At 37.3% G+C, this 25,221-nt stretch overlaps 1 protein-coding gene and 1 non-coding gene across 3 annotated transcripts; both read right to left on the bottom strand.

The window, feature by feature from the left end:
• Window positions 1–10: 10 nt before the first annotated feature.
• On the bottom strand, window positions 11–20,610 carry LOC110098676 (myb-related protein 2). Of its 2 annotated transcripts, XM_028697061.1 has the most exons (8): window positions 19,920–20,610; window positions 19,453–19,830; window positions 19,169–19,367; window positions 18,983–19,059; window positions 18,850–18,907; window positions 18,681–18,762; window positions 18,532–18,601; window positions 11–934 (listed from the first exon to the last, which is right to left on the bottom strand). In XM_028697061.1, the coding sequence occupies exons 3-8, from the start codon at window positions 19,365–19,367 to the stop codon at window positions 203–205; spliced, it is 1,218 nt and encodes a 405-aa protein (XP_028552894.1). In that variant the 5' UTR covers window positions 19,453–19,830; window positions 19,920–20,610; the 3' UTR covers window positions 11–202. The 2 variants fall into 2 exon arrangements, with proteins under 2 accessions (XP_028552894.1, XP_020681240.1); XM_020825581.2 differs by having other exon boundaries at window positions 19,453–20,610.
• Window positions 15,837–15,937, bottom strand: LOC114580228. Its single transcript, XR_003701555.1, has one exon. It is a non-coding gene; the product is annotated as a U6 spliceosomal RNA (small nuclear RNA).
• Window positions 20,611–25,221: the final 4,611 nt, after the last annotated feature.

Raw genomic sequence — 25,221 nt, forward strand, 5'->3', positions numbered from 1 at the left:
ACACGCCAAATGGTCTAATTTTTTATTTTATTAGCAATACCATAATAAAGTACAAATGGTCACCTTTTGCTATCCGACTATTATTTAATTACTCATATTGCGTCAATGGGCTTTATAGCAGTCTATTACAACTATAGCAGATGTCCATGGAGTGACCACGGTTCTGAATATTCCGTTCCTTCTTTTTTTTTTTTTTTTTACTTTAATTGAAACCATTCAAATCAAACTGCTTACAACCTTCTAAATCTTCGTTATTATCATTTATGTTTAAATCTAGTTGTGTAATTCGGCTTGAAAACCCAAACTGACTTGACTGCTTCTCTATGCCTTGCAGAATTTCCAAAGTTTTGCTATTTTGGATTCCGAGGTAAGGGTACTCTATTTCTGTCTCTTTCCTGCTTGCATCTGCAATGCTGTTGTTTTCATTTAGCCCATGAGTTGTATTCAGTGAAAATAAAGCAGAACCTCCTTCAATCATGAAAATTGCATCCACTTCACTTGGTAATGATGAATGGACTAGCTCTTTATGATTCACTTCCCCACATCTTGCTGTTGGAGTCTCTTCAAACATAGCAATATCACAACTCTTATTATTCTGAACGAATAAATCGCTGTGGTATGTTCTGAAGAACATACCAACATCATCCTTTCCTATGTCTTCATTTGATGTCAAACAACTACCCGTTGAACCATCATATACATGAGTAGTATGTGCGTGTTGCCTAGGTAAATGGGCCGTTTCTTTAAAACCTGGAAACTCGGTAGGTAAGCACTTATTAAACGCATTGGAAACGTGTTCAGAGAGTTGAAATTTGGCATCCTCCGGCCCCATGGAAGTAAAGTTCTGCTTGCCAAGAGTCTCTTCAGTTTTCTCTAGAACGGACTGTAAATACTTTCCCTGTGCTTCTATGCGAAGCTGTAATTGCCTTTGTACCTACACACAAAATTTTCAGTTTAGAGGATATTCAACTGTCCATTAGTTGTGTTATGAAAGAATTAGTTGAAAAGGAAGTAAAGCATTCTTCTTTTGTAGAATACTCTAGTCCAGATGAAAACATTACCACCTCACAACAACCATGGATGTGAGACATATTTAGCAGATAATTTATCACCAATCTGATATGCCAATGGGGAGGGGCAGCAGCGGCAGGAGGGGCAGCAGTAGTAGCAGGAGAAGACCTGGACCAACCCAGTCGGCCACTCCAGTGGGAGCGGAACCAGCCAAGGCTGAGCGGAAGCAGAAGGGGAGCCAGAGGGGAAATTTGGCTAGCTTTGTGGGGCCTAGGAGAGCTGTCATGCAAAGAGGAGTAATTAAGAAAGAGGTGTTTTGGGAAGGTTTTTATCACGAAGGTTTTAAATTAGAAAGGTTCTAAATATGTTTATTGTGTGTTAGGAAAGATTTAATGTGGGAGGATTTGATTAGGAAAGGTCTATTTAATTAAAAAGATTTCCTAAATTATATTTATGTTGATTAGAAAAAGTTCTATTTATTTGGAAATGTTTCCTAAATTATGTTTAATTATTTAGGAAGATTTTCTAAATTATGTTTAATTTATTTAGAAAAGTTTCCAAAATTATGTTTAATTGTTTAAAAATGTTTCCTAAATTACGTTTATTTGTTTAAGAAGATTTCCTAAATTGTCTTTAAATTATTTAGGAAAGTTCTGTTTAGGTTCTTATGTTCTGTGGCTATTTAAGGGGGAGTTATCTAAGGTTTTAGGATCATGCTATTAATGAGTTTTGTAAGTATTTTATGTCCACTGTTTTTGTGAGAGATTCTAATGGTGTCTAGAATTTGGGAGAGAATGTGCTCCTCTCGAAAGAGGAACATTGTAGGGGTGTCAATTTTGAGTCACGGGTCGAACCCGAAACTATTCTGGCACTATTCGGGTCAACCCGAACCCGACGGGTCTGGGTCAACCCGAAACCGACCCTCTTCGGGTCTGGGTCAACCCAACACGACCCGAATGACTCGGGCTAGTGAAAAAATTACTAGTTTTCTGGTAAAAAAATGGTCAATCTCTGCTTTTTGAGCAAAAAATGGGTCAATCTCGGGTTTTTGGGTCGAAAATGGGTTTTCATGTAAAAAATGGGTCAATTTCGGATCAAAGAGCCAACCTGAACCCAACCCAATTTTTGAAATGGGTCGAATTTTTTATCCCGAACCCAACCTCTTTCGGGTCCGGGTTGACCCTAACCTGAAATTTTTTTGGTCAGGTTTGAGTCAGATTTTTGGGTCGTCAATTATTGACATCCCAGACCATTGTATCTTGCTTGTTCGTATTTCATTTCATATCAATAACAATTTACAGTTTATTGAATTTCTCTTAATTTGTTGGTTGTTTTTTATTCTAAGGCGTATAAAATTAGTATCAGAGTAATTTATTGGGATCAATGGTGGGATAAAAGTTGATGTTTTGGAAGAAAAGTTGGAGAGGGAAGTAAGGAAGCTGAGAATGGATATGAGATCATTGAATGAGCATTTTTCAACGATGGAAGGAAGGTTTGGGAATTTGGAAAATATGATGAGAAAATAATCAAGATATAGTTGAAAGCTTCATCGACAATCCCTAATGCTGAACTGAAGGGAAAGATAATTCTAGAGGAGATGATGAGAACGCTCATGGATGCGATCAATAATCACGCCGATGGCTCTACCTGCTAATCATAATCAAGATTTGATCAGGATTCCCTTGGTTGAATTTAAAGGGAAAGAAATCGGACGGGAAGAGTTAAACGAAGAGAGTTCCTTTCATCAAGAGCCGTCTCCTAGGGCTCCGATAAGGGACAGAATAGGATTTCTGGATGGGGGGACAACAAAGAGGGAATTTTATTGTGGAGGTGGTGGTGCCAACTATTATGGGAGGCATTTCAGGCAAGGGGATTAGGTGATCGTAGATGGAGGATGTCGAGATGAGTCATGGGGATCGGGTCATGCAAGGCGGATGGATAGAGGGTGGGATGCCCACCCTTGATACATGAGGGAGACATGGAGGGATCATGACATCCGCTACACAGGAGGAAGAAGTTATTGGGGCGGTGGCGATCCTAGGGTGTGAAAGATAAAAGATGTGATAGATGTTATTCAGGTTCATCAAGTTGAGGAAGCATTTGTTGAAACGGTGCTAGTTAAGGCCAGATCTCCTTCCCCAGATATGCTTCTAAAAGTTCAAAGAGAAACTAAATATATGAAAGAGGCTGAAGGGACCAACCATTTTGTTTACAATCTTGAGCTATCTATCCTGCATTGCTATCTATTGCTAAATAGTCCTGTACATGAGCCCATTGAAGATTTCTCTCTAAGTGCTATGAATGAAGAGCTTCCTACGATTCAGGAGCAAGTTTACTATGGACAAATTATATCAACTACAGATGTTTTAGAGAAGTTTCTCTCTGAAAGTAGTTATCACCACTATAACCCCCAGGTCATTGATGACGAGAAATAAATAAACAAATTTATTTCACTTTTCAAATCATACATTGCAAAGGAATATATGCTATATGACTACTCCTAGAATTGGGAAGGGGTCGGAACAAGGGTGGGGCCCAAGCATTGATGGGAGCTTGGGTTTAGTGGATAAAATTCAAATGTGGGGGGCTGTTTAGGGATTAATCATTTAGTAATTGTATTGTTGCTTTAAGTATTCTCCTTTTTGGCTAGGGTTAGGGTCATCTTGAATTCGGGCTGAAGTTTGAGATCTCTTGTGTTTGCTTTTGGGGCTATAATCTTAGACTAGAGATTTGGAGAGTGGAATTTTCCTCTTGAATTGAAGATTCATTGTTTCAGATTGCGTTCTTTCAACTATTAGTGAATTTCAAATGCTGTTTTTGGGATTTCCCTAGAGTTTTTCATCAAAATTTGTTCAAACTTGCTATTTTTCTCTAAATTTCTGCAAGTTTTCTCTGTTTTGGTGGTTATTTTCTATCAAATTGGTGTTAGAGCACATCGATCTAAGGGGATCTAATGGCTGGAAGGAAAGTGAAAGTTATGGAGGGAGAACTTGGCCAACTCAAATCAGATTTTGAGAAGAAGATTTTTTATTTTCAAAATTAGGTCACATCCGTCAATGAAAGGATGGAAGAAAAGTTCACAGTGGTGGAAGACATGTTGAAGAAATTGCTTGAAGCCAATCCACATCCGGCGACATCGGAAGCGAAGGAAACCATCGATGGCCATGGGAGAGGTGGAAACTCTAATCCGTTTAGGGGGAGGGGAAATTCGGAAGTGGAAATTTTGGAGGGAGAAGATGGGATGCCTCTCCTAGAGCCACTTTGTAGGGAGGAGAGAAGCGTGGGGTACGAAGGAAGAGGTGCTGATTTTGCAAGGGGAAGGAAAGATTACGATCGCCTGGTTGCTAATTTTGAAAGGAGGGGATTTTTAAGAAGGTTTTGGGTATGAGCGTCGAAGGGAAGAGCATGAAAATTAGGGAGCACCTCCTCTTCGAGGAACAGGGGGCTACGGAGTATTTAAGGGAAATAGGGGTAACCTGAGCGTAAGGAAGCTAAAGATGCCCATCTTTGAGGGTGAGGATGTACATGGGTGGATATACAAGGTTAAGTGATACTTTGCAGTCATTGGGCTTATGGAGGAGAAATGGACAGCAATTGGATTGTATTTGGAAGGGAAAGGGCTAGCCTAGTATCAGTGGAGGGACATGAGGTGACTCATTCGAAGTTGGAGAGAGTTCAAGGATTGCTTACTAGTGCATTTTCGAACTAGTAAGGGCGGGATCTTCTATGAGCAATTCTTCTTCCTGACGTAGGAGGGGACCGTGGTAGAGTACCGTGATCAGTTTGAGTACCTAGCTAGTAGGCTAGATCGGCTTTCTGAGATCGTGTTAGAGGGGAACTTCATGAAGGGGCTCAAATCAGATATTAGAGCAGCTGTTAGAGTGATGAGGCCACATGACTTAGGGGAGGCCATAGAATTGGCATAGTTGGTCGAGGACCAAAAGCATCTGGAGAGGGGGCTAGAGGTAATAACTCGGGGGGATCATACAGGATGGCTACCACTTTTCTAGCTTCCAAAGGAGCTACACCAGTAGGTTTGCGTAAAGTACCAAAGGAGAAGTCTGAATAAGGGGGATTTGGAAGAAATTTTCAAGAAGCTCACTGAGGAGTTGCAGGAGATGCGTGCAAGGGGTTGTGCTTCAGATGTGATGAAAAGTACATGCTAGGGCATAGGTGTAAAGACTGAACTCTTCATGTTCTCACCGTCTGCGATGATAAGAAAACTAAACAGGAGGAGAGAGCAGGCAAGTGGTGGAGGATGAGAAGTTGCATTTGAAAGTGGCGAAAGTTTCTATAAAATCAATGGTGGAATTCATCCTGAATCACACAATGAAAGTGAATGGAGAAATAGCTGACTGAGAGGTGGTGGTGTTGATAAACAGTGGGGCAACCCACAATTTCATCTACAATCAAATTATTGATCTGTTAGGGGTGAAATTAGTGGATATTGGGGGCTACGGGTTGATGATGAGTACAGAAAAGGTGGAGATGGCTAGACGAGTATGTAGGGGAGTAGTGTTGACTATTTAGGGGATCTAGGTGAGGGAGAAATTTCTGCCATTGGACTTGGGAAGCACTGATGTCATTCTGGGGATGAAGTAGCTACAGACCTTGGGGGATACTAAGTTCAATTGGGGAGCACTGCAGATGGAGCTGGTGGTAGGGGGAGGAGGATGGTGATTTTGGGCGACCTCGAGCTGTCCAAGACTGGGTATCTCTCAAGTCTCAAATCAGGACCATATAGGAGGTGGGAGGAGAATTTTTGATGGAATTGCAGCGCTTGGAAGGGGTCTGACTGGAAGATGTGGAAGGTATTCCTACTTCAGTTCATCCGCTCATATATCAGTTCAGTGAGGTCTTTCAATCTCCTCAGGGCCTACCTCCACAGAGAGAGCTGGAGCATCTCATTACCTTGAAGGAAGGGGTGTCACCGATTAGTGTTCAATCGTACCGCCATCCCTTGATTTAGAAGGATGAGATTGAAAAGTTAATCCGTGAGATATTGGAGGCGCGGATTATCAGGCCAAGTGTGATTCCTTTCTCTAGCCCAGTATTACTGGTCAAGAAGAAGGATTGGAGCTGGATATTTTGTGTGAATTAAGAGCTGTGAACAAAGAAACTATGCCGGATAAGTTCCTAGTTCTTGTGATTGATGAGCACTTGGATGAATTGCATGGAGCAGTGGTGTTCTCCAAGTTTGATTTGAAGTCAGGTTATCATCAAATCAAAATGAAGGAGGCAAATGCTCAGAAGACGGCTTTTAGGACACAAGACGGGCACTATGATTTTCTAGTGATACCGTTTGGGCTGACTAATTGCCCTGCTACTTTCTAGTCCTTATTGAACATGATGTTTCGGTTGTACCTCCAGAAGTACATCATAATTTTCTTTGATGACATACTGGTGTACAGTAAGACCGAAGAGGAGCATCTAAAGCACATGAGGGTGGTTTTAGGAATTCTACAGGAGCATCAGCTTCGTACAGGCTAGTGTAGAGTACTTGGGCATGCGGTGTCTAAGGAGTGGCGACTGTTCAAACCAAAATTGAGGCAATGCAGAAGTAGCCTCTTCCTAGGAACCTGAGGGAGTTGAGAGGTTTCCTAGGATTGACTGGTTACTACTGGAGATTTGTGATGGATACAGTACCATAGCTTGACCCTTGACGGAGCAACTGAAGAAGGATAGCTTCTTATGAAGAGAGGCAGCGACACAGGCTTTTGAGAGACTGAAGAAAGCCATGACTACAGCCCTAGTTTTAGCTCTCCCATATTTCAGTCAGGTTTTAATGTTGGAGATCGATGTGTCCAGATATGGGTTGGGGGTTGTACTCATGCAAAACCACAAGTCTATAGCATACTACAGTCAAGTACTATCAGCCAGAGTTAGGCTGAAATAAGTATACGAGAGGGAACTGATGGCCATTGTGTTGGCTATTCTGAAGTGGTGCCCTTACCTACTGGGTTAGTATTTCATTGTTAGAACATATCAGAGGAGACTGAAATACTTATTAGAGCAAAAGATGGTGATTGAGGAGCATTAGAGGTGGTTGTCCAATCTACTAAGCTATAATTTTTGAGATCCCCAATACATGCCAGGTTTTGAAAATAAGACGACGAATGTTTTATCTAGATGTGTTGGGGGGCTCCAGAAGATGGCAATTTTAGTACCACTGATGGTAGATTGGGGGGTTATCAAAGAAGAGAGTATGCAGGATGAGGAGTTGAGAAAGATTAGGGAGGATTTGATGAAAGATAAGAGTAGTCATTCTGGGTACTCAATTAAGGGGAAGAGGCTCTAATATCAAGGATGGTTTGTGATGTCGTGAACTTCCATCCATATGCCCAATCTACTGTAGGAGTTCCATGGGAGTGCAGTTGGAGGCCATTCTGGGATACAAAAGACATACATGAGATTGGTTGTTGAGTTGTACTGGAGGGGACACTACAAGAAAAAAACGTCATTTCCGGTGGTCAATTTCGTCGGAAAAATGGCTAAAATTCGCCGGAAATGCTAATTTCCGGCGGAAAACATTCCGACGGTAAAACGCGTGTCGGAAAAGCCCTTCCAGCATTAAATATTTCGCTGGAAATATTTCCGGCTGATTTCAGGCGAAAAATTCGTCGGAGAAATATTTCCGGCGGATTATTTTGCGCCGGAAAATAAGAAATATATATATATATATATAAAATGTCAAGCAGCTGGCCTAATACTCCCATCTAACCCGAGCAGGCCCCCGGCCCCCACCCAAGCCAACCTCTCACTAGCTAACCCGAACAACCAATAATTATAAATATTTATTATAACAATTTTTTAAACATATTTAATTTTCGTCGGAAATCCGCCAGAAATTTCGCCGGAAATTCCGTTGAAATTAAATCCGTCGGAAAGCAAATCGAAAAAATGAGGATCTCCATAAAAAATTTTTCGTCGGAAATCCGCCGGAAAATCTACCGGAATTTCTGTCGAATTTATTTTCGCCGACAATTCCGTCTGAAATTAGCTATTTTCCTGTAGTGGGATGCATAAGGATGTGGGGGCGATAGTGACGAGGTGTATGGTGTGCCAAAGGAACAAGTACATGCTATAACTCCAAGGGGTTACTACAACCCTTAGCACTTCCAAACTGGGTATGAGAGGAAGTGTCCATGAGTTTTATAGATGGCCTACCACGATCGGAGAGATTCACAGTCATTATGGTGGTGGTGGACAATATGAGTATGTACGCACATTTAATCCCCTTACGACACCCCTACACCGCAGTGATAGTGGCAGCAACATTCATCAGGGAGGTGGTTAGACTGCATGGGATTCCTAAGTCGATAGTTTCTAATCGAGACAATGTATTTCTCAGCCAGTTTTTGAGGGATCTATTCAGGGTACAGTGAACAGTTCTTAAAATAAGCACTGCTTAACACTCGCAGACGGACAGATAAACGAAGGTTGTTAATAGAAGCTTGGAGACTTACTTGAGGTGCTTTGCTTCCATTAGACAAGATTGGAGCAGTGGCATACCATTTGAAATTTTCCCCATCCACCACCATTCACCAAATCTGTCATGTGTCACAGTTGAGGAGAGCTCTTGGGGAGCATGCAATTAGTGTAGATTTACCAGCAACATTGACAGAGGAATTGGAAGTGGTCTTAGAACCACTGGAACTAAAAGGGGTGCGATCAGATGAATAGGGGTATAAAGAACTGCTTATTAAATGGAGGGACCTTCCTGACTTCGACACTACTTGGGAACCATATGAGAGGGTGAAGAATCAATTTCTCTCATTTTACCTTGAGGACAATGTGAGTCTTTGGGAGAGGGGTACTAGGAAGGGGCTGGAATAAGGGTGAGACCCAAGCATTTTTTAGGGGGGGGAATTCAATTTGGTGGGGGGGGGGGGGATTTTGTTTAGGGATTAAGCATTAAGTAATTGTATTGTTGCTTTAAGTATTTTTCCTTTTTGGCTAGGGTTAGGGTTATCTTGAATTTGGGCTGAAGTTTAAGATCTCTTGTATTTGCTTTTGGGGCTCTAATCTTAGGCTAGGGATTTGGAGAGTGGAATATTCCTCTTGAATTGAAGATTATTGTATTGGATTGTTTTCTTTCAACTATTATTGAATTTCAAGTGCTGTTTTTTTATTTTCCTACAGTTTTTCATCAAAATCTACTCATACTTGCTGTTTTTCTTTGAATTTCTGCAAGTTTTTCCTGTTTTGGTGGCTATTTTCTATCAGAATTATAGTGTTAAGTTGCACTTTGTTGAGATAATAATCAATGATTATAATAGATATTTTAGCCCGGGAAGACGGATATTTAATGTTTACATAGAAGGGAAACTTGTCTTAAAGAATTTCAATATCAGAGATATTTCTAATGGTTCAAACAAGGCAATTGTTAAAACCTTTCATGTAGCAACAACAGGAGAAGGCCTAGACCAACTCATCCGACCAGTCCAACAGGTGCCGAACCAGCCAAGGCTGAGCGGAAGCAAGAGGGGAGCTAGAGGGGAAATTCGGCCAACTTTGTGGGGCCTAGGAGAGTTGTTATGCAAAGAGAAGTAATCAAGAGAGAGGTGTTTCAGGAAGGTTTTTATCATGAAGGTTTTAAATTAGGAAGGTTCCAAATATGTTTATTGTGTGTTAAGAAAAATTTAATGAGGGTGGATTTGATTAGGAAAGTTCTATTTAATTAAAATGGTTTCCTAAATTATGTTTATATTGATTAGGAAGGTTCTATTTATTTAGAAATATTTTTTAAATTATGTTTAATTGTTTAGGAAGGTTTCATAAATTGTATTTAATTGTTTAGGAAGGTTTCCTAAATTATATTTAATTTGCTTAGGAATGTTTTCTAAATTATGTTTTATTGTTTATAAAGGTTCCTAAATTATGTTTATTTGTTTAGGAAGATTTCCTAAATTTTACTTAATTGTTTATGAAGGTTCTATTTAGGTTATGATTATTGTGTTATAGGGCTATTTAAGGGGGCATTGTCTAGGGTTTTAGGATTATGCTATTGATGAGTTTTGGAGTGTTTGTTGTCCGCTATTTTTGTGAGGGATTCTAGTGGAGTCTAGAATTTGGGAGAGAAGGTCCTCTCGAAAGAGGACCATTGTATCTTGCTCGTTGGTATTTCGTTTCTTATCAGTAAAAATTTACTATTGCTTAATTTCTCTTGGTTTGTTGATTGTTTTTTATACCAAGGCGTATCTCAGCCAAACAAGTTAGGGGTCCTTAGATTCAGAAATCTTTTTGTGTACTATTTTTTTTAATGAACAAAATGTTGAAGAAAATTAGGGCAAACTGTGCGAAATACATACCTACATTTTCTTAAAAATCACTTTATTTCCCCATTTTCATTGACATTTACTGCTTAAATCAAACATAACTGAAACTGGCCAAATGGAATGACAATATTAATGAGGAATTAGTTACTTGCAAGTATAGGATACAAGTTTTCTATGAAGGTTAACAAATGAAAAGCATTTGCATTGAACTTATTGAAGTATCAAGGATTTGTTCATGAAGTTAGGAAGGAATGATTAAGGCATGCATTCGTTCCAGGCATACCTTAAAAGGAAAGCCTGGAAAAATAACTAAACTAGGTTTTATATACAAATTTGTTAAAAAAAATATTTAATGCATCTTTTTCAAGTCATATCATCAAAAATCATTTCTGTATTATTGAATTACTGTTTATAATGATGTAACTGCTTGAATGGAAGGCTCATGCAACGTTACAGGGGTAAATAAGAGTTGTCTGAAATGAAAAAAAAAACGATAATTGACCAATTAATGCTTCAATTAAGGACTCATAATTGTGGCAGGGAAAAAGTTAGAATTAAAGAGATGTGAAACATAAGGTATTATTTATTTAACAATTTACAAAGATTACGTTGTCTAATATGAGTTGCTATGCTTGTTAAGGAAGCTAATTTTTATAGACGAGTTGGCAGTCCAAACACAACTACAAGTGAACTGTTTCAATCACACAACTTGACAAAATTTCGTGGCTTCATAGCTCCACCGATGTGATAGGAAAAACTTGTAGAAATTTAGGAAAAGCCTTGGCTGAAATCTGATTTCACCAATTTCAGAAAACCAACAACAAGAAAAGCAAGAATAAAACACACAAAAACTTTTTTATTGAAAGTTTTATGAAAGAAAAGACAAGATGTAAGTGGATCTTTAATTGGAGAGGAAGATTCGGCTCTCCCAAATCCTAGCCCCTGGCTAGAGCCCAAACATCCTAAGAACAGTTTAATTTTAGCCAAATTCAATGTCCTAACCCTAGAAAAACAAACTATTTAATACAAGGAAATCTCTAAACAATCCCTACATTCAAATTTCCTTCCTAAACTTCTCCTAAAACCTTCCTAATATGCTCTTTTGAACTAGGTGGCTTGATCGGCATATGCAGGAGGCAGACTTCTCCGCCTAAGTTGTCCGTAAGCCAGTCCCGTATAAACCGATTGGACTGGTCTAACAATACTCCCCTCTCAAAGATCCACCTTGTCCACAAGGTGGAAAGACGATATCCTCCTCCATTCCCTCTTCATCACAAATAGTAAGAACCTGAAGAGTTATGTCCTTACACCTGTGCCTCGTCATATACCTCATCACGTCTGAAATAGAGCCTCTTCGCCCTCTTCTTCTGTAATTTTATTTCTATGAGTTTCTTAAAGTTGTCCCCAGGTCTTCCTCCTACAGTCTTTTCCTTCGAAGTCCCCTGAAGATTATTCGGTGTTGGCTCCTTGAATGCTATAAGGTGGTGGACATAATGTACAAGCCTTCTGAGCTGCTACCTCCCATTCCTCTCTCTAGGTGCCTATGATCCTCCACCAACTTACCTAGCTCCATAGCCTCTCCCAAGTCACGAGGCCTTATCACTCTAACTGCTGCTTGGATCTTTAGTGTCAATCTCTTCATGAAGTTCCCCACTAGCACTCTGTCAAATAGGCAGTCCAATCGGCTAGCAAGGTACTCGAACTCTCGGTACTCTATCACTAAACCATCCCGTGTTAAGGAGAACTGCTCATAAAAGTCTCATTCCCTACCGGTCGGAAACATTCTAGCAAACAATCCTTGAACTCCCTCCAACTCCGTATGGGTCATCGCATGTCCCTCCATTCATACCAAGACAAAAACTTCCCTTCCAAACATAGGCTCGTTGCCGTCAATCTCTCCTTCATCAACCCATTGACGGAGAAATATCTTTCAACTTATAGATCCACCTGTGCGCATCCTCCCCCTCAAAGATTGGCATCTTCAGTTTTCTCACCATCGGATTACCTTTGTTTCCTCTATTTCCTCCATAATTTCCTATTCCCGAAGGAGGTGGTTCTCGCCAAGTGTCCCAGTCATCCCTTCTATGCTTATACCCAAACTTTTCATAAACTTCTCACCTTCTCCTTTCAAATTCAGCACCACTTAAATCATAATAAACCCATCTCCTTTCAAATTCAGCCCCCTTTTGGTCATAATATCCTTTTTTTCCTTTCAAAATCCACCCTTCCTCTCAAATTCAACACTTCTTCATTCTTGTCCTACCTACTCATGCCTATTTCCATACCGTCTACCTGATTCCTCCTTAGGAAATGGTTAAAGGGGAGGTATTCTCTCTTCCGAGTCTCCACCTCCTGATCTTCCCTTTGCCTTATGGGATTAGAGTTTTCTCTTCTTCCTGAGTTGCCAGAGGTTTCCCTCTCCTCTAACGACGCCTTGGATTGGCCCTCGAGCAAATTCTTCAACATCTTTCTCAGGTTGGAAAAATTATCATCCATCATCTCATGGATGGCTGAAATTTGACTTTTGACATCGGAAAGTTGAGTGTGGAGATATGAAATTTTAGTTTTAAATTGTCTGATCTCCTCTTCCAAGACTTCTACCTTTTTTCCTGTTATGGGAACCTAGATTTAGGTTCCAATAGCAAAGAACAACAAGTTTGATGCGACTTATGACCTCCAATCAGCAAAAACAATAAGAATAGTTACGGAACGCAGCAAAATTCAGTGAGAAAGACTTCTATTTCAGTCCAGGAAATTGTTCTGATACCAATTTGATAAGAAACACTTGTAGAATTTAGGAAAAGCCTTGGCTGAAATCTGATTTCAGCATTTTCAAAAAACCAATGACAAGAAAATCATGAATAAAACACACGAACACTTTTTTATTGAAAGTTTTTTGAAAGAAAAGACAAGATACAAGTGTATCTTCAATTGGAGAGGAAGACCCGACTCTCCTAAATCTCTAGCCGCTGGCTAGAGCCCAAGCACTAGAAAAATAATCTAATTTCAGCCAAATTTAAAATGCCCTAATACTATGAAAAGAAACTATTTAATGCATACAATCCAAAAGGAAATCTCTAAAAAGTCCCTACATTCAAATATCCCTCCTAAACGTCTCCTTAAACCTTCCTAATCTACTCTTTTGAACGGGGAGGTTTGATCAGCATATGCAGGAGGCGGACTTCTCCACCTCTATTGTCTGTAATACGGTCTCGTATGGACTAGCTGGACCAGTCCAGTGGACCGATCTTACACGTAATTTAAACTAAGCTACAGAGGTGTTCAAATGAGTGGTTAGAGTGAAATGGTATGTGTTGCAATTCAAGTGCGCAAAATATCTTTGGGCTAATTTGGTCACTTAAAGTTAGAAATCATTTTTTTTAAAATGAAGAGTGATAATGAAATTATAACAACAACAATAACATCAACATCAAGTCTTAATTGCACTACATGAGGTCAGCTATATGAATTATTTTTTATTCATTATATTCTATTAAGAGTTACATTCTTATTTAAATCTAATAAAAATGTCATTTCTAATAATTTCTAGCCAAGTCTTTTTTAGGTCTACATTACCTTTCCTAATATAGGTCAAATCTAATATATCAACTCTCTTGATCAAGTCATCTGATGGCCGACATTTTATGTAACCAAACCACCTAAGATGACTCTTTTAATCTTACTTTCCATTGAAGCTACTCCAACTTTTTCACGTCAATACTTGTTTCACATTTTGTCTCTTAGAGTAAAGTTAGTCATCCACCCGAACATTCTCATCTCTGTAGCACTTAACTCAATGTTATGCTTTCTTTTAATGGCCAACATTCTATGTCATAAAGCATTACATGTCTCACCACCATATTATAGAACATTCCCTTAAGTTTTGAGGTGTACATTTTCTATCACATAACTGGCCATGCATTCCTCCACTTTATTCATCAAACTTGAATTTTATTTATAAAATCCCCATCTATTTCATCATCACTTTGAGCAATAAACCCAGGATATTTAAAACGTGTACTCTTTTTAATGACTTGATTGCCCAAAATCACAATCCCCTACCAGATCTACTACTACTAAAATTACACTCCATATATTCGGTTTTAGATCTACTCAAATGATAACCTTAGTTAAACCCTAAGGTCAACCTCTATAATTCAAGTTTTCCTTCAACTCCCTCTCTAATTTTATCAACAAGAAGAATATCATTAGCAAAAAGCATACACTAAGGTACATGTAACAGTCTAAACTCTTAACTATCGAGGTATTGTTCGTTTTAGCTTAATAGTCTCATGTTTTTGTTTTGTTAGTGTAACTTCCCAGGTCCTAGTATTGCTCCTGTATAAGCGCGCTTAACCTTGGAGTTTCTTAATGAAATTTTAACAATTACACCAAAATACACATTGATGTTTAAGAGTTTAACTTCTTTTTACTTAAAGGATTTCACGATATCCCCAGCTTAAGCAAATGCATCCTCGTCAGTATCTTTATTCCATAATCATCTATGAGGCAAATAAGATTTTAGAGGTGGCCCCTACAAGTTCAAGTGATGGCTCCCACCATGTAGCACTTTGTCCTATATAGGCTTCAATAGGGTGGCCTCCATGGCGTCTCCGGCTAGTGTATTGCTCTAATGCTATTTGTAGCAGAATCTAAACTCTTAATTATCGATGTATTGTCTCCTTAGGCCTAGTGGCTTCACAGTTTTCTTCCGTTAGTGCAACTTTCAGGAGGTTACCCATCTTAATAGTGGTCTCATATGAGCATGCTTAACTTTTGAATTTCTTAATAAAGTTTCAACCATTCAACCAAAAGGCATCTCAATATTTAAAAATTTAATTGTTTCTACCTACGAAGTTTCACAATTTAATGTAACCGATCAAACTCTTAACTATTGAGTTATTGTCTACGTTGACTTGATGGCCTCACAATTTTGTCCCGTTAGTGTAACTTCTCAGGAGATCACCTATCCCAGAATTACTCCCGCACGAGCATGCTTAATCTTAGAGTTTCTTAATGAAATTTCAATCTTTACCCCAAAAAACGTCTCGATATTTAAGAGTTTAGTTTCTTTTTTTACTTTAAAGGTTTCACAATATCTCCCAATTATTTTACTGACATCTTTGTCAGTATCCTTATCCTAAAATCAAATCATCCCCCAGGCAAATAGAATTCTAAAGGTGGCCCCAACAAGTTCAAGTGGTGGCTCCCATCATGTAGCGCTTTATTTCATATAAGGTGACTTTCATAGCATAGCACTTTGTCCTATATAGAACTTAATTCTCATATTATGTTTGCCGTATTGATCTAATACTATTTTGTAACAACTTAAACTTTTAACTATCGAGATAGCGTCCACTTTGGCCTGATGGCCTCATGGTTGTTTCCCATTAATATAATTTTCAGGTGGTCCCCATCCCATGATTGCTTCCACACGATCACCTTTAACCTTGGAGTTTCTTTATAAAATTTTAACTATTACACCAAAAGGAGTGTCAATATTTAAGACTTAGCTTCTTTTACTTAAAAAGTTTCATAATATTAAAAATAATTTTGGTCCATTTCTCAATTTATGTGTCATCCTTACACAGGGGTTGTGCTGATTTTCTTTGTATCATTCCAACTTTATCGGATGTCTCCAAAGAGTTTGGGTTATTGCAAAATGGTATCAAAGCAATACACCAATTGAAAGATGGAAATTAAGTATCATACAGGACAAAGTGATACATCATAGTTATCATCTCTTGAACTCTATATGGGACAAAGTACTACATAGTGAGAACCGCCACTTGAACTTGTAGGTGTCACATCTTGAATCCTATCTGCCTGATGGATGATTCTACAATAAGGATACTGACGAGGATGTAAGTTATTTAAGTGTGGGAGACTGTGACACCCCTTAAGTAAAAAGAAGTTAAACTTTTGAGCATCGAGGTGCCTTTTGATGTAATAGTTAAAATTTCATTAAGAAATTGCAATGTTTAGCATGCTTATGTGGGAGCAATTTTGGGATGGGTGACCTCCTAGAAAGTTATATTAACGGGACAAAACCATGAGGTCATATGGCCAAAGAGGACTATACCCCGATAGTTAAAAATTTGGGCTATTACAGTACATCCTCTTATAAATATCTAGTAATATGACTAAAGCAAAAATTTATTGGCTTAAAGCTGATCCTTGATGTAATCCAATCAAAATAGGAAAATACTTTGTCAAACTACCTTGTGTTTGAATACAAGTAATAACTCCTGCATACATATCCTTAATGACTTGAATATAAATATTATTAACATTTTTTTCTAGAACTTTTCAGAACGCTTTTCTTGAAATTTTATCATATGTTTTCTCCAAATCAATAAATATCATATGTATATCCTCCTTATTCTCTCTATACTTCTCCATCAAACATATCATAAAATATATAGCTTCCATAGCAGACCTACCCGGTATGAATCCAAATTGATTTTGAGAAACATTAGTATCATGTTGTAACCTATGCTCAATAATAACTCCCATAGTTTTAATGTATAACACATGAACTGAATTCCTCTATAATTCGCACACTCTTGTGCATCACTTTTATTTTTAAAAATAGGAACCAACACATTCCTTCATTCATCTGGCATCTTCTTAGTCTTTAAAATAATTTAAAAAATTTTTGTAAGTAAAAAAATTCCTTCGTCTCTTAACTATTTCAAACCTCTAATTGAATATCATCAGGTCTAACAACGTTTTCTCACTTCATTTTCTTTAAAGTCTCTCTAACTTTTGTTTTATTAATACAATGATAAAAAAGATCTTTATTTTTATTTACAGTGCTCAAGTCACTAAAGTCAATCGTATTCTCACAATCTTGATTGAAAAACTTAATGAAATATTTCATTCAACTATGTTGAATATCATTTTCTAATAAAAACACTAATTTATCTTCATTATTAAAAATATTTTTGTTTGTATTTTTAAATGCCTTAATAAAATCCTAAGACAATATTTTATTTTGTTTTTCAAATTTTGCCCCTTTCATCTTAAAATCCAAAATTAATAAACGATGTTGGATACATAAACTTTCACTCGAAATAACTTTATAATCGTTGCAATATAAACTATCTATTTTTTATATAAGAAAATAATTAATTTGAGTTTTACTATATTATTCTTATAAGTGATGGTTGCATCTCTCTTTTTTTTAAATAAGGTATTATCAATTATAAAATCATAAGCTATAACAAAATCTAATCGAGTCTTATCACATTTATTAGTCGATCCAAATCCATAGTCATCATGAATGCATTTAAAATCTCCTACCACTCTACCAACATCATTATTTCAATCTCATCCAATGGAAACTTTTTCTTCAAGAGATATCCTTTGTATTAATTCTTCTAAGTTATTCTAAAATTTTAAGTTGAAGTTACTTGAATATACTAAAGTCAGGTGGAAATTTTTAGAGCCCACCACATGCATCTATAAATTAAAAGTGCTTCTAAATTCTTGTCACTTTAATTGCCTTCTTGGTAAGTTGGGCATATTGCTAATACATCCATGTTATCTTTTAAAGATTCCTAAGTCATAAATGTGCTAAAGTACAGAAGGATTCTACTTGCCTTAATAAATTATGCCAATATATTAAGTCCTTATAAGTTCAACTTGAAAAAGGGCCAAGGAACTATTACCATTATCAAGTGTGATATAAACCACACATAAAAATGCCTTGGTATCAAACCCAGCTTTTCACCATATGGGATGATAAGAAATCACCTATGCCAAACTATGTGTCTAGGAATTGTTGCATCCTGAAGGGAATTAATCTCAACACAGCAACAAGACATGAAAGATCCAGATCTTATTCTTAGAGGATTTCCTTGGATGAGGAAACCCATGACTTTTATTATGGCACCCAATAGTAGTCACTACAAAAGATCATTACCAATCTTAGAGGATTTCCGTAGGAAGTGCAAACTTTAAAGTTCAATAAACTGTTCATGATATAAACAAAATTGAATTATAACATCAATGTCTTTTCAAGGGAAATATATTTAGTTTCCTTGCAGAAATTATTGGGAGCTTTTTTTTTTCAATAGCTCACATGATTATCTCCTTCAACGCCATTCCTCAGGTGGAAAAATTTTCAGTGTTTTACCTTTAACTCATATATCATTAGATGGTTTAAGCTTCACCAGAAATCGATTGGTTATTGCAACCATAAACATTATCTGTATGTTCTTTTAGGTTTGAACCCTACCTCAAGTTGTTCATTCAACTGTCTCTGCACTTCGACCTGTATCATAAGAGACTCACTGATCTTCATGGATCTGAACTTTTTAAAAAACACGATTTTAGTGTAAAACTTTTGACCCGAAGTATTTCTGAGAGAGTTGAATTAAAACTAACTTGTTTGTCTGAGACGCCACTTCTGGTTGGCTTTCTGTTGATCCACTAGCCTCAGTTCTTCGATCCAGTAGTGCTGCAGAGCCTGTGAATGATATTTAATGAATATATTCTCACATGATTATGAAGAAACATATCTAGTTCAGGTTAAGGTCCGGGAACGTCCTCTTACCAATCATGACACCTCCGCAATTTGTTTGAACTTGTAAGTTTTTACTTAGTCTATACTTCTGTAAGCCCAAAGATTTAGCTAGTCACTTTCATGGAATCAAAAACTTCTTGAATAATATGATTTTTTTTGTTACCTGAAGATGACTTTTTAGGTGATACAAGGTTAATCCAGGAATGCCCATTATTCTCATTACTGTTTTAGGGGTAGCCTCTGCATGATCAATCAGCCTGAGTGAGCTCTTTTTTCCTTTGCATGAAAATATAGATTGAGTAGACGATGTTGATATATTCTGCTTGGTCCATTTTAAATTTCTACTTACTATCTGCTCCTCCAAGTTGATTCACCGCCTCAATGAAACGCTCATGGAGCTCTGGAGTCCATTTCAACCTGGGCTTAGCATCCGTTGAGAGAACTAGTCCTGAATCTCCCAGAGCATTTCGTCCTTGCAAAAGTAAAGTTTTTTCTGGAGGAAATGTTGGTCTTGATGAAAGGATGTCAGACTGACCTAAACGATGCATCTACACATGAAAGGCTGTCAGGTTGAAGTTATGAAAGAAGAAATCTTATGCTAAATAGTATCAATAATTATATATGAATTCTTACCTCTATTTCTCCCTTTTTTCCCTCTTTTATGTCTTCACATCCATGTGAAAGCCCAATTCCTTGATGCTTGTTTGCTTCTGTTATCAGTTGCCTTCTTCTGGAAAGCTAGAACTTAGGCATCTTGTGTTCGAAATCCCCTTATTAGACGAATATGAACCTCTTCAGTCCCTTCTCAATGCAAGGAGAAAAGGCCATCAGCACTCGCCTTATAAGGAGAAGGGATTATGGAATTTTAGGAATAAAGTATAACAATCTAATCTTTCCATCAACTTATGGTAGATATTGTGCTTATTGCTTCAGTAAACTGTGGACCCTACTCTGCAACTTTTACCATCAATTCTCAGGCCAGCACTTTCCAAATTCTGTCCTAACAACTTTCTGCACAAGTTTCACTTGTGAGGCAGTGAGGATTAGAAACATAATATTCTGTTTCTTAATAAATAGGTGTAAATAGAAAAGGCACTGACCTTATTCCGTGCTATGAAATTGCCTTGGACCAGATTAAGTAATTTGTAGGAGTTCCAAAATTCTTCAATTATTTGCAGCAAGTTTAAAGCGTTGGGTTATGTTTCAGGGCTCTTGTTTCATTGCAACATGAAGAGATTGATTTACTTGTTTATTGTTGATGCTTTTAGATTCGATTTATATATTATGTGAGAGTTATTTGATGGACATTAGATTATCCTCCATGATCTTTTAATTCTAAATTAGAGCAAAAAAAATGGGACAATGTTTGAAAATTCTTTTGACCATAGCACAGTAAGGTTTGCTGTTTTTTTTGCAAATCTCGGCTTCATATGTGTATTCTATTGAGTTAATTACAAGGAAAGAGTGGAATATGGAATCAGCATGTAATTCCGTTTTGCCATGCCTATTATTAGCTTGCTTTGTTCTGTTGCAGAAAAGGTGAAGGGAACCTGAGATTGTTTCCAATTACTTGTTACTAATTGCCACATTTTAATCACATAGTTGTGGGAAAATTGTTTTGCATTGTAGAAGTATTTTTTTCTTTTTACAGTTCATAGCAATGTTTTTCTATTTTGCAATAGATTAAGGAATCAGTTGAGGCAGCTATGGCTTTTCATAAAGATAGTTATAAAATTGATATGGGTAAAACAACTTTTTTTAAAAACTATTGTATTCTAAATATAACAACATCACTATGTGGGATTGGCTAAATGAATCTTTTTTCTTCATTATGTCCTATTAAGGATCGAATTCTCATTTCAATCTAATAAAAAAAGTTATTTCTAATACTTCATAACCAAATCTTTTTAGGTCTAGCTCTACCTTTCTCCATTGTGTCCTATTGAATTATAAATATTTAAAAAAAAAAAAAGACAACTTTCTTAAATCTACCATGCAGTGGTAGATCTAGTTATAAAAGCAGCTTCCTGCATAGAAATTTTGAATGCAACAAGAAAGCACTAGCTAAATAGAAGTGTGGTAGTGATCTGAAAAACAAAGCCGTGAAAAGGTGCCCCAAACATACTCTAAATATCCACATTTTTTTCTAATAATGCTTAGATGAAGTGATCTTGATGATTTTTTAAGTATCTAAACACATGCATGCATATATGTAGGGGTGTCAATTTCGGATTTAGTCTCGTTCGGGTTGAACCCGGAACTAACCCCGACACATTTCGGGTCAACCCGAACCCAACCTGTTTTTAAAAATGGGTTAGTTTCTGGGACCCAAGCCCGAACCGCTTCGAGTTCAGGTCAACTCGACCTGACCCGCCAAGAGTCAGCCCTGTGTGTGCATTTGCAGTTCGTCGTCGAAGACTCAAAGGAGGCGTTGCAGCTGACAGCCGTTGCTACCGCCGACCAGGCCAGAAGGAACGTCGTTGAAGGAGGTGTTTGCTAATTCCACAATTGATGGTGGCGAGCATCTTCAGATGGCTACGAGCTACCAAATGATAGCGGTGGAGAGCTACTTCAGGTAGCGGCGAGCTGCCAAATGACATCGACGGCAAACGAAGTGGAGGCCGGACCGGTGGGCAGGAATGACGTAGCTGAGGTCGTCTGATTTGAGCTGCTAAATGACAGCGACGGACGATTCGACTGAGCGGGATGATGCGACGGATGACGCGACTGACGACTTAGTGGGAAATTCGGGTCAAACCAAGTTAATTTCGAGTTTTTGGATCAACCTAAGCCTGAAATTTTCGGAGCTGAGGTCGTCCGATTTGAGCTGCTAAATGACAGCGACGGACGATTCGACTGAGCGGGATGATGCGACGGATGACGCGACTGACGACTTAGTGGGAAATTCGGGTCAAACCAAGTTAATTTCGAGTTTTTGGATCAACCTAAGCCTGAAATTTTTTGGTCGAGTTCGGGTCGAATTTTTGTGTCGTGTTAAATATTGACACCCCTACATATATGTGATTTTGCATAAAAGGTCTAAAACTTTATTCATCATGCAATCTCAAATCACGACTTTAGCAAATAATTTTATGTGAAGTTCTATATTACTTTTTTAGGTGATCACTCACATCATATTGTATGCAATATTCTCTAAGGATCTTTACGTCTACCTTCATCAATTAGCTAGTGTGATTGTGTGCATTGTCTTATGTTTTATTATCTTTTTTATCAAAAGGATTGAAACTTATCTCAAATATTTTATTAATTAAAAGTAGGAAGCAAAACTAACTACAGGTAAGTAGGCAGAATACTTGTTATAGATAAGGAGCAAACAAATAAAAACAATAACAAACCTTTATCCCATAATGTGGGGTCAGTCACATGAATTTTCTTTCTCCTTTGTGTTCTATTAAGAGTCAAATTCACATTAAATAAGGGCAAAAAATCAACTGCTAATTGTATTTAATGCAGAAAGTTGGTGAATATTAAGTTTTAAAAGAAGTTGTAGGCCAAATTTTAACCTTCCATCTCTATTCTGAAAACCACCAAGCATACCACTTGAGCTAGCACTCTTTGGTGTCTGTGCCCTTTTTATAATAATTTCTAGTCATCATGGCCGGATCCAGCTTCTTTTTTCAAGGTGGGCAAAAAAAATTTTTTTTTTTGTGGGAATGGGCAAAGATGCTTAGGACTAATAAAATTAGGGCAAAAATGATTTTTGAGGGGGGAGTGGAAATACCCAAAATACTAAAATTATTCCTTTTTTTTTTTTAGGGTGGGCATTTGCATGCCCACCCTGAGTATATGGGGATCCGCCCATGCTAGTGTCATTGATGCATTGATTGTTCCTGTTATTGGATCTTTGCTGTGCATGGATAAAGATTGTTGTATTTTTTACATCATCTTATGACAGGATGTTATGATGATGAGGGTCATTTTTTAACTTTTGAAAATCATACTGCTTCCTATTAGATGGTCAAGGCATTCAGGAAGCCACGGAATGGATTGATAGGTTCTTGTTTCCTGAATATCTAGACTTGTGTAGGAGAGCAAATTTTATCATCGTTCTGCCCTATTGGACTATCCATACATTTCTCAACGTTAGTTGATGTGCTAAGGTACAGTAGCACCTAACATGATATTATTAACTTATATACCACCTTTCCACTAAGAACGTTTGAGCAGAAAATTGAATATTGAGAACTTTTATCTCCTTGTTTTAGAATAGATTCTCTAAAGACGAACGTTTATGTAAAATATTTCAAATTTCATTAAACCTTCAGTTTTTGTCTTCCCTCGTGTGTTTTCTGTTTCATTTTATTGTATGAAATAGATCTTGAAAATAATCAGTATCACTGTGATACTTACGCATTGTTTCTTTGAGCCAATGAACTCCGTCCAAAATAATAACTGAACCCAATATAATTTGATAGGAATAGACTTAACAGGGAATATGCCAACTTTTTTTTTCTTTTCTAGCTGTCGTTATGTTATTGACTGCAGAATTGGCTTTCTCATTGGTGCCCATTGCTATCATTTGACAAAAATATCTCGCCCTACTGAGTCATGAAGTGAAGCATCCGATACTCTTTCTTTTACTCTTTAAATTTTTTTTTCTCTATGTAAATTTGGTCCTGAACTTCATTTCTTACCTCCCTTGTCATAATTTCTGTTAATTCTTCTGTTTGATTAAAACAATATCATAAATATACTCTAGTCATTTGGGTTTATCTTTTATTTGGGACATGTGAAAACTCTTAGAATTTTAGTTTTTATAATTTTTCCAATGTAAAATGTGGTCTTGGGCTTCACTTTTTGTTAGACCGGTCCAGCTGGTCATGCGGGACCGGCCCATGTGACAAAGAGGCGGAAATCTTCCGCCTCTAATTCCTTTGATCCCACCGTAGGAGCTAACGGAGCATGTTTGGAAGGTTTTTTGAGGAAGTTTAGGAGCAAAATTGAATGTAGGGATTGTTTAGAGATTTCCTTTTGAATTTTATGCATTAAATAGTTTGTTTTCCTAGGGTTGGGGCATCTTGAATTTAGCTGAAAATTGAGATCTAGATTTAGATTTTCTTTGGGCTCTAGCGGCATCTAGAGATTTGGGAGAGATCGATCTTCCTCTCGAATAGAGGATCAATTGTATCTTGCTATTTTCCATTTCCCTTTCATCAAATAATACAAATTTTCTACGGTTTTCGTGATTTTGTGCAGATTTTTGTGAAGAATTCTTGTTGTTTTCTGAAGATTGATAGGAAATATTTGAGATCTACAACTGTTTCCTATCACTTTTCTTCCCTCGTGATAATCTCTGTTAACTCTACCGCTTGTTTAAAACAATATAATAGATGCAGACACTTCATTTTCATTTATCTTTTTATTTGAGACATACATGAGAATTCTTTTCATTATTCTTCTTGTAAAAAGTAATCCAGATTGTCACTATTCTCCTCCTTATCATAATCTCTGTTAATTCTCTTAATTGTTTAGAACAGTATCATATCTACACGTTGCTCATTTACATTTATAATTTTATTTGGCACATACTTGAATGGAAGAAGGTGATTGCACAACCAACAGCTCTTATTCCTTTGTAGGTAGAGAAAGAAAGCTAAAGGAATGGTAATCCAGTAGTCCACACGCATGGAACATTGGAATTGGTACCAAAGGTCGGTCCTTATTCCTTATCACAAAGAAGCAACTTTGTAGCCATACAAGTGATCTCTTTAAGATTCCCATTTTTTTTTAAAATTAGTAGTGGCTCCAAAGAGGTTCCTTACTGTGCCTTAGGTCTTGTTAGCTGAATTTTAAAGAAAGCTTGTAAAACTAATTGAATCCTGTGCTTATGACCACCTAGTTTTAGATGATATATGGTTGGTCCATTTTTGAGTAGTTTATTCCTTAGTTCATCTAGTAGAAAGGAAAATTGATCATTACATAATTTGGTGGACAAATTTGGGTTTCTTAAGATAAAGGTGGTGTTTTTGATGGCTTTCTTACGGCTTCTTAAAGCAGTTTTTAGTACAAAAATTTAATTTTTGTACTAGAAAGTTGTTTTAAGAAACAGTAAGAAAACTGTTCCAAACGAAGCCTAAGATTACAGACTTGCTGATATTACTATTTGTTTCAAGAAAATTAGAGACATGATGCATACAAGGGTAAGTTTTAAAATATTTGGATCTCAACCATAAGAGCATGAATTCTGGAATGAAGAGGCTCCTAATTGAGCAGGTGAAAATGACACTATAAAACTTCATGGGTTCATAATAAATAGTAGGCAAAAATACAACACAAATCATGCAGATACAGAAGCTTAGGTGCCACACATCATAAAACACATTACTAATGTTTTTTTTTTTTTTTTTTTCCTTTTTTTTTTTTTTGTCCTTCCTTTCAGTC

The sequence above is a fragment of the Dendrobium catenatum genome, unplaced genomic scaffold (assembly GCF_001605985.2).
Source record: "Dendrobium catenatum unplaced genomic scaffold, ASM160598v2 fragScaff_scaffold_860, whole genome shotgun sequence".
NCBI lineage: Eukaryota > Viridiplantae > Streptophyta > Magnoliopsida > Asparagales > Orchidaceae > Dendrobium > Dendrobium catenatum.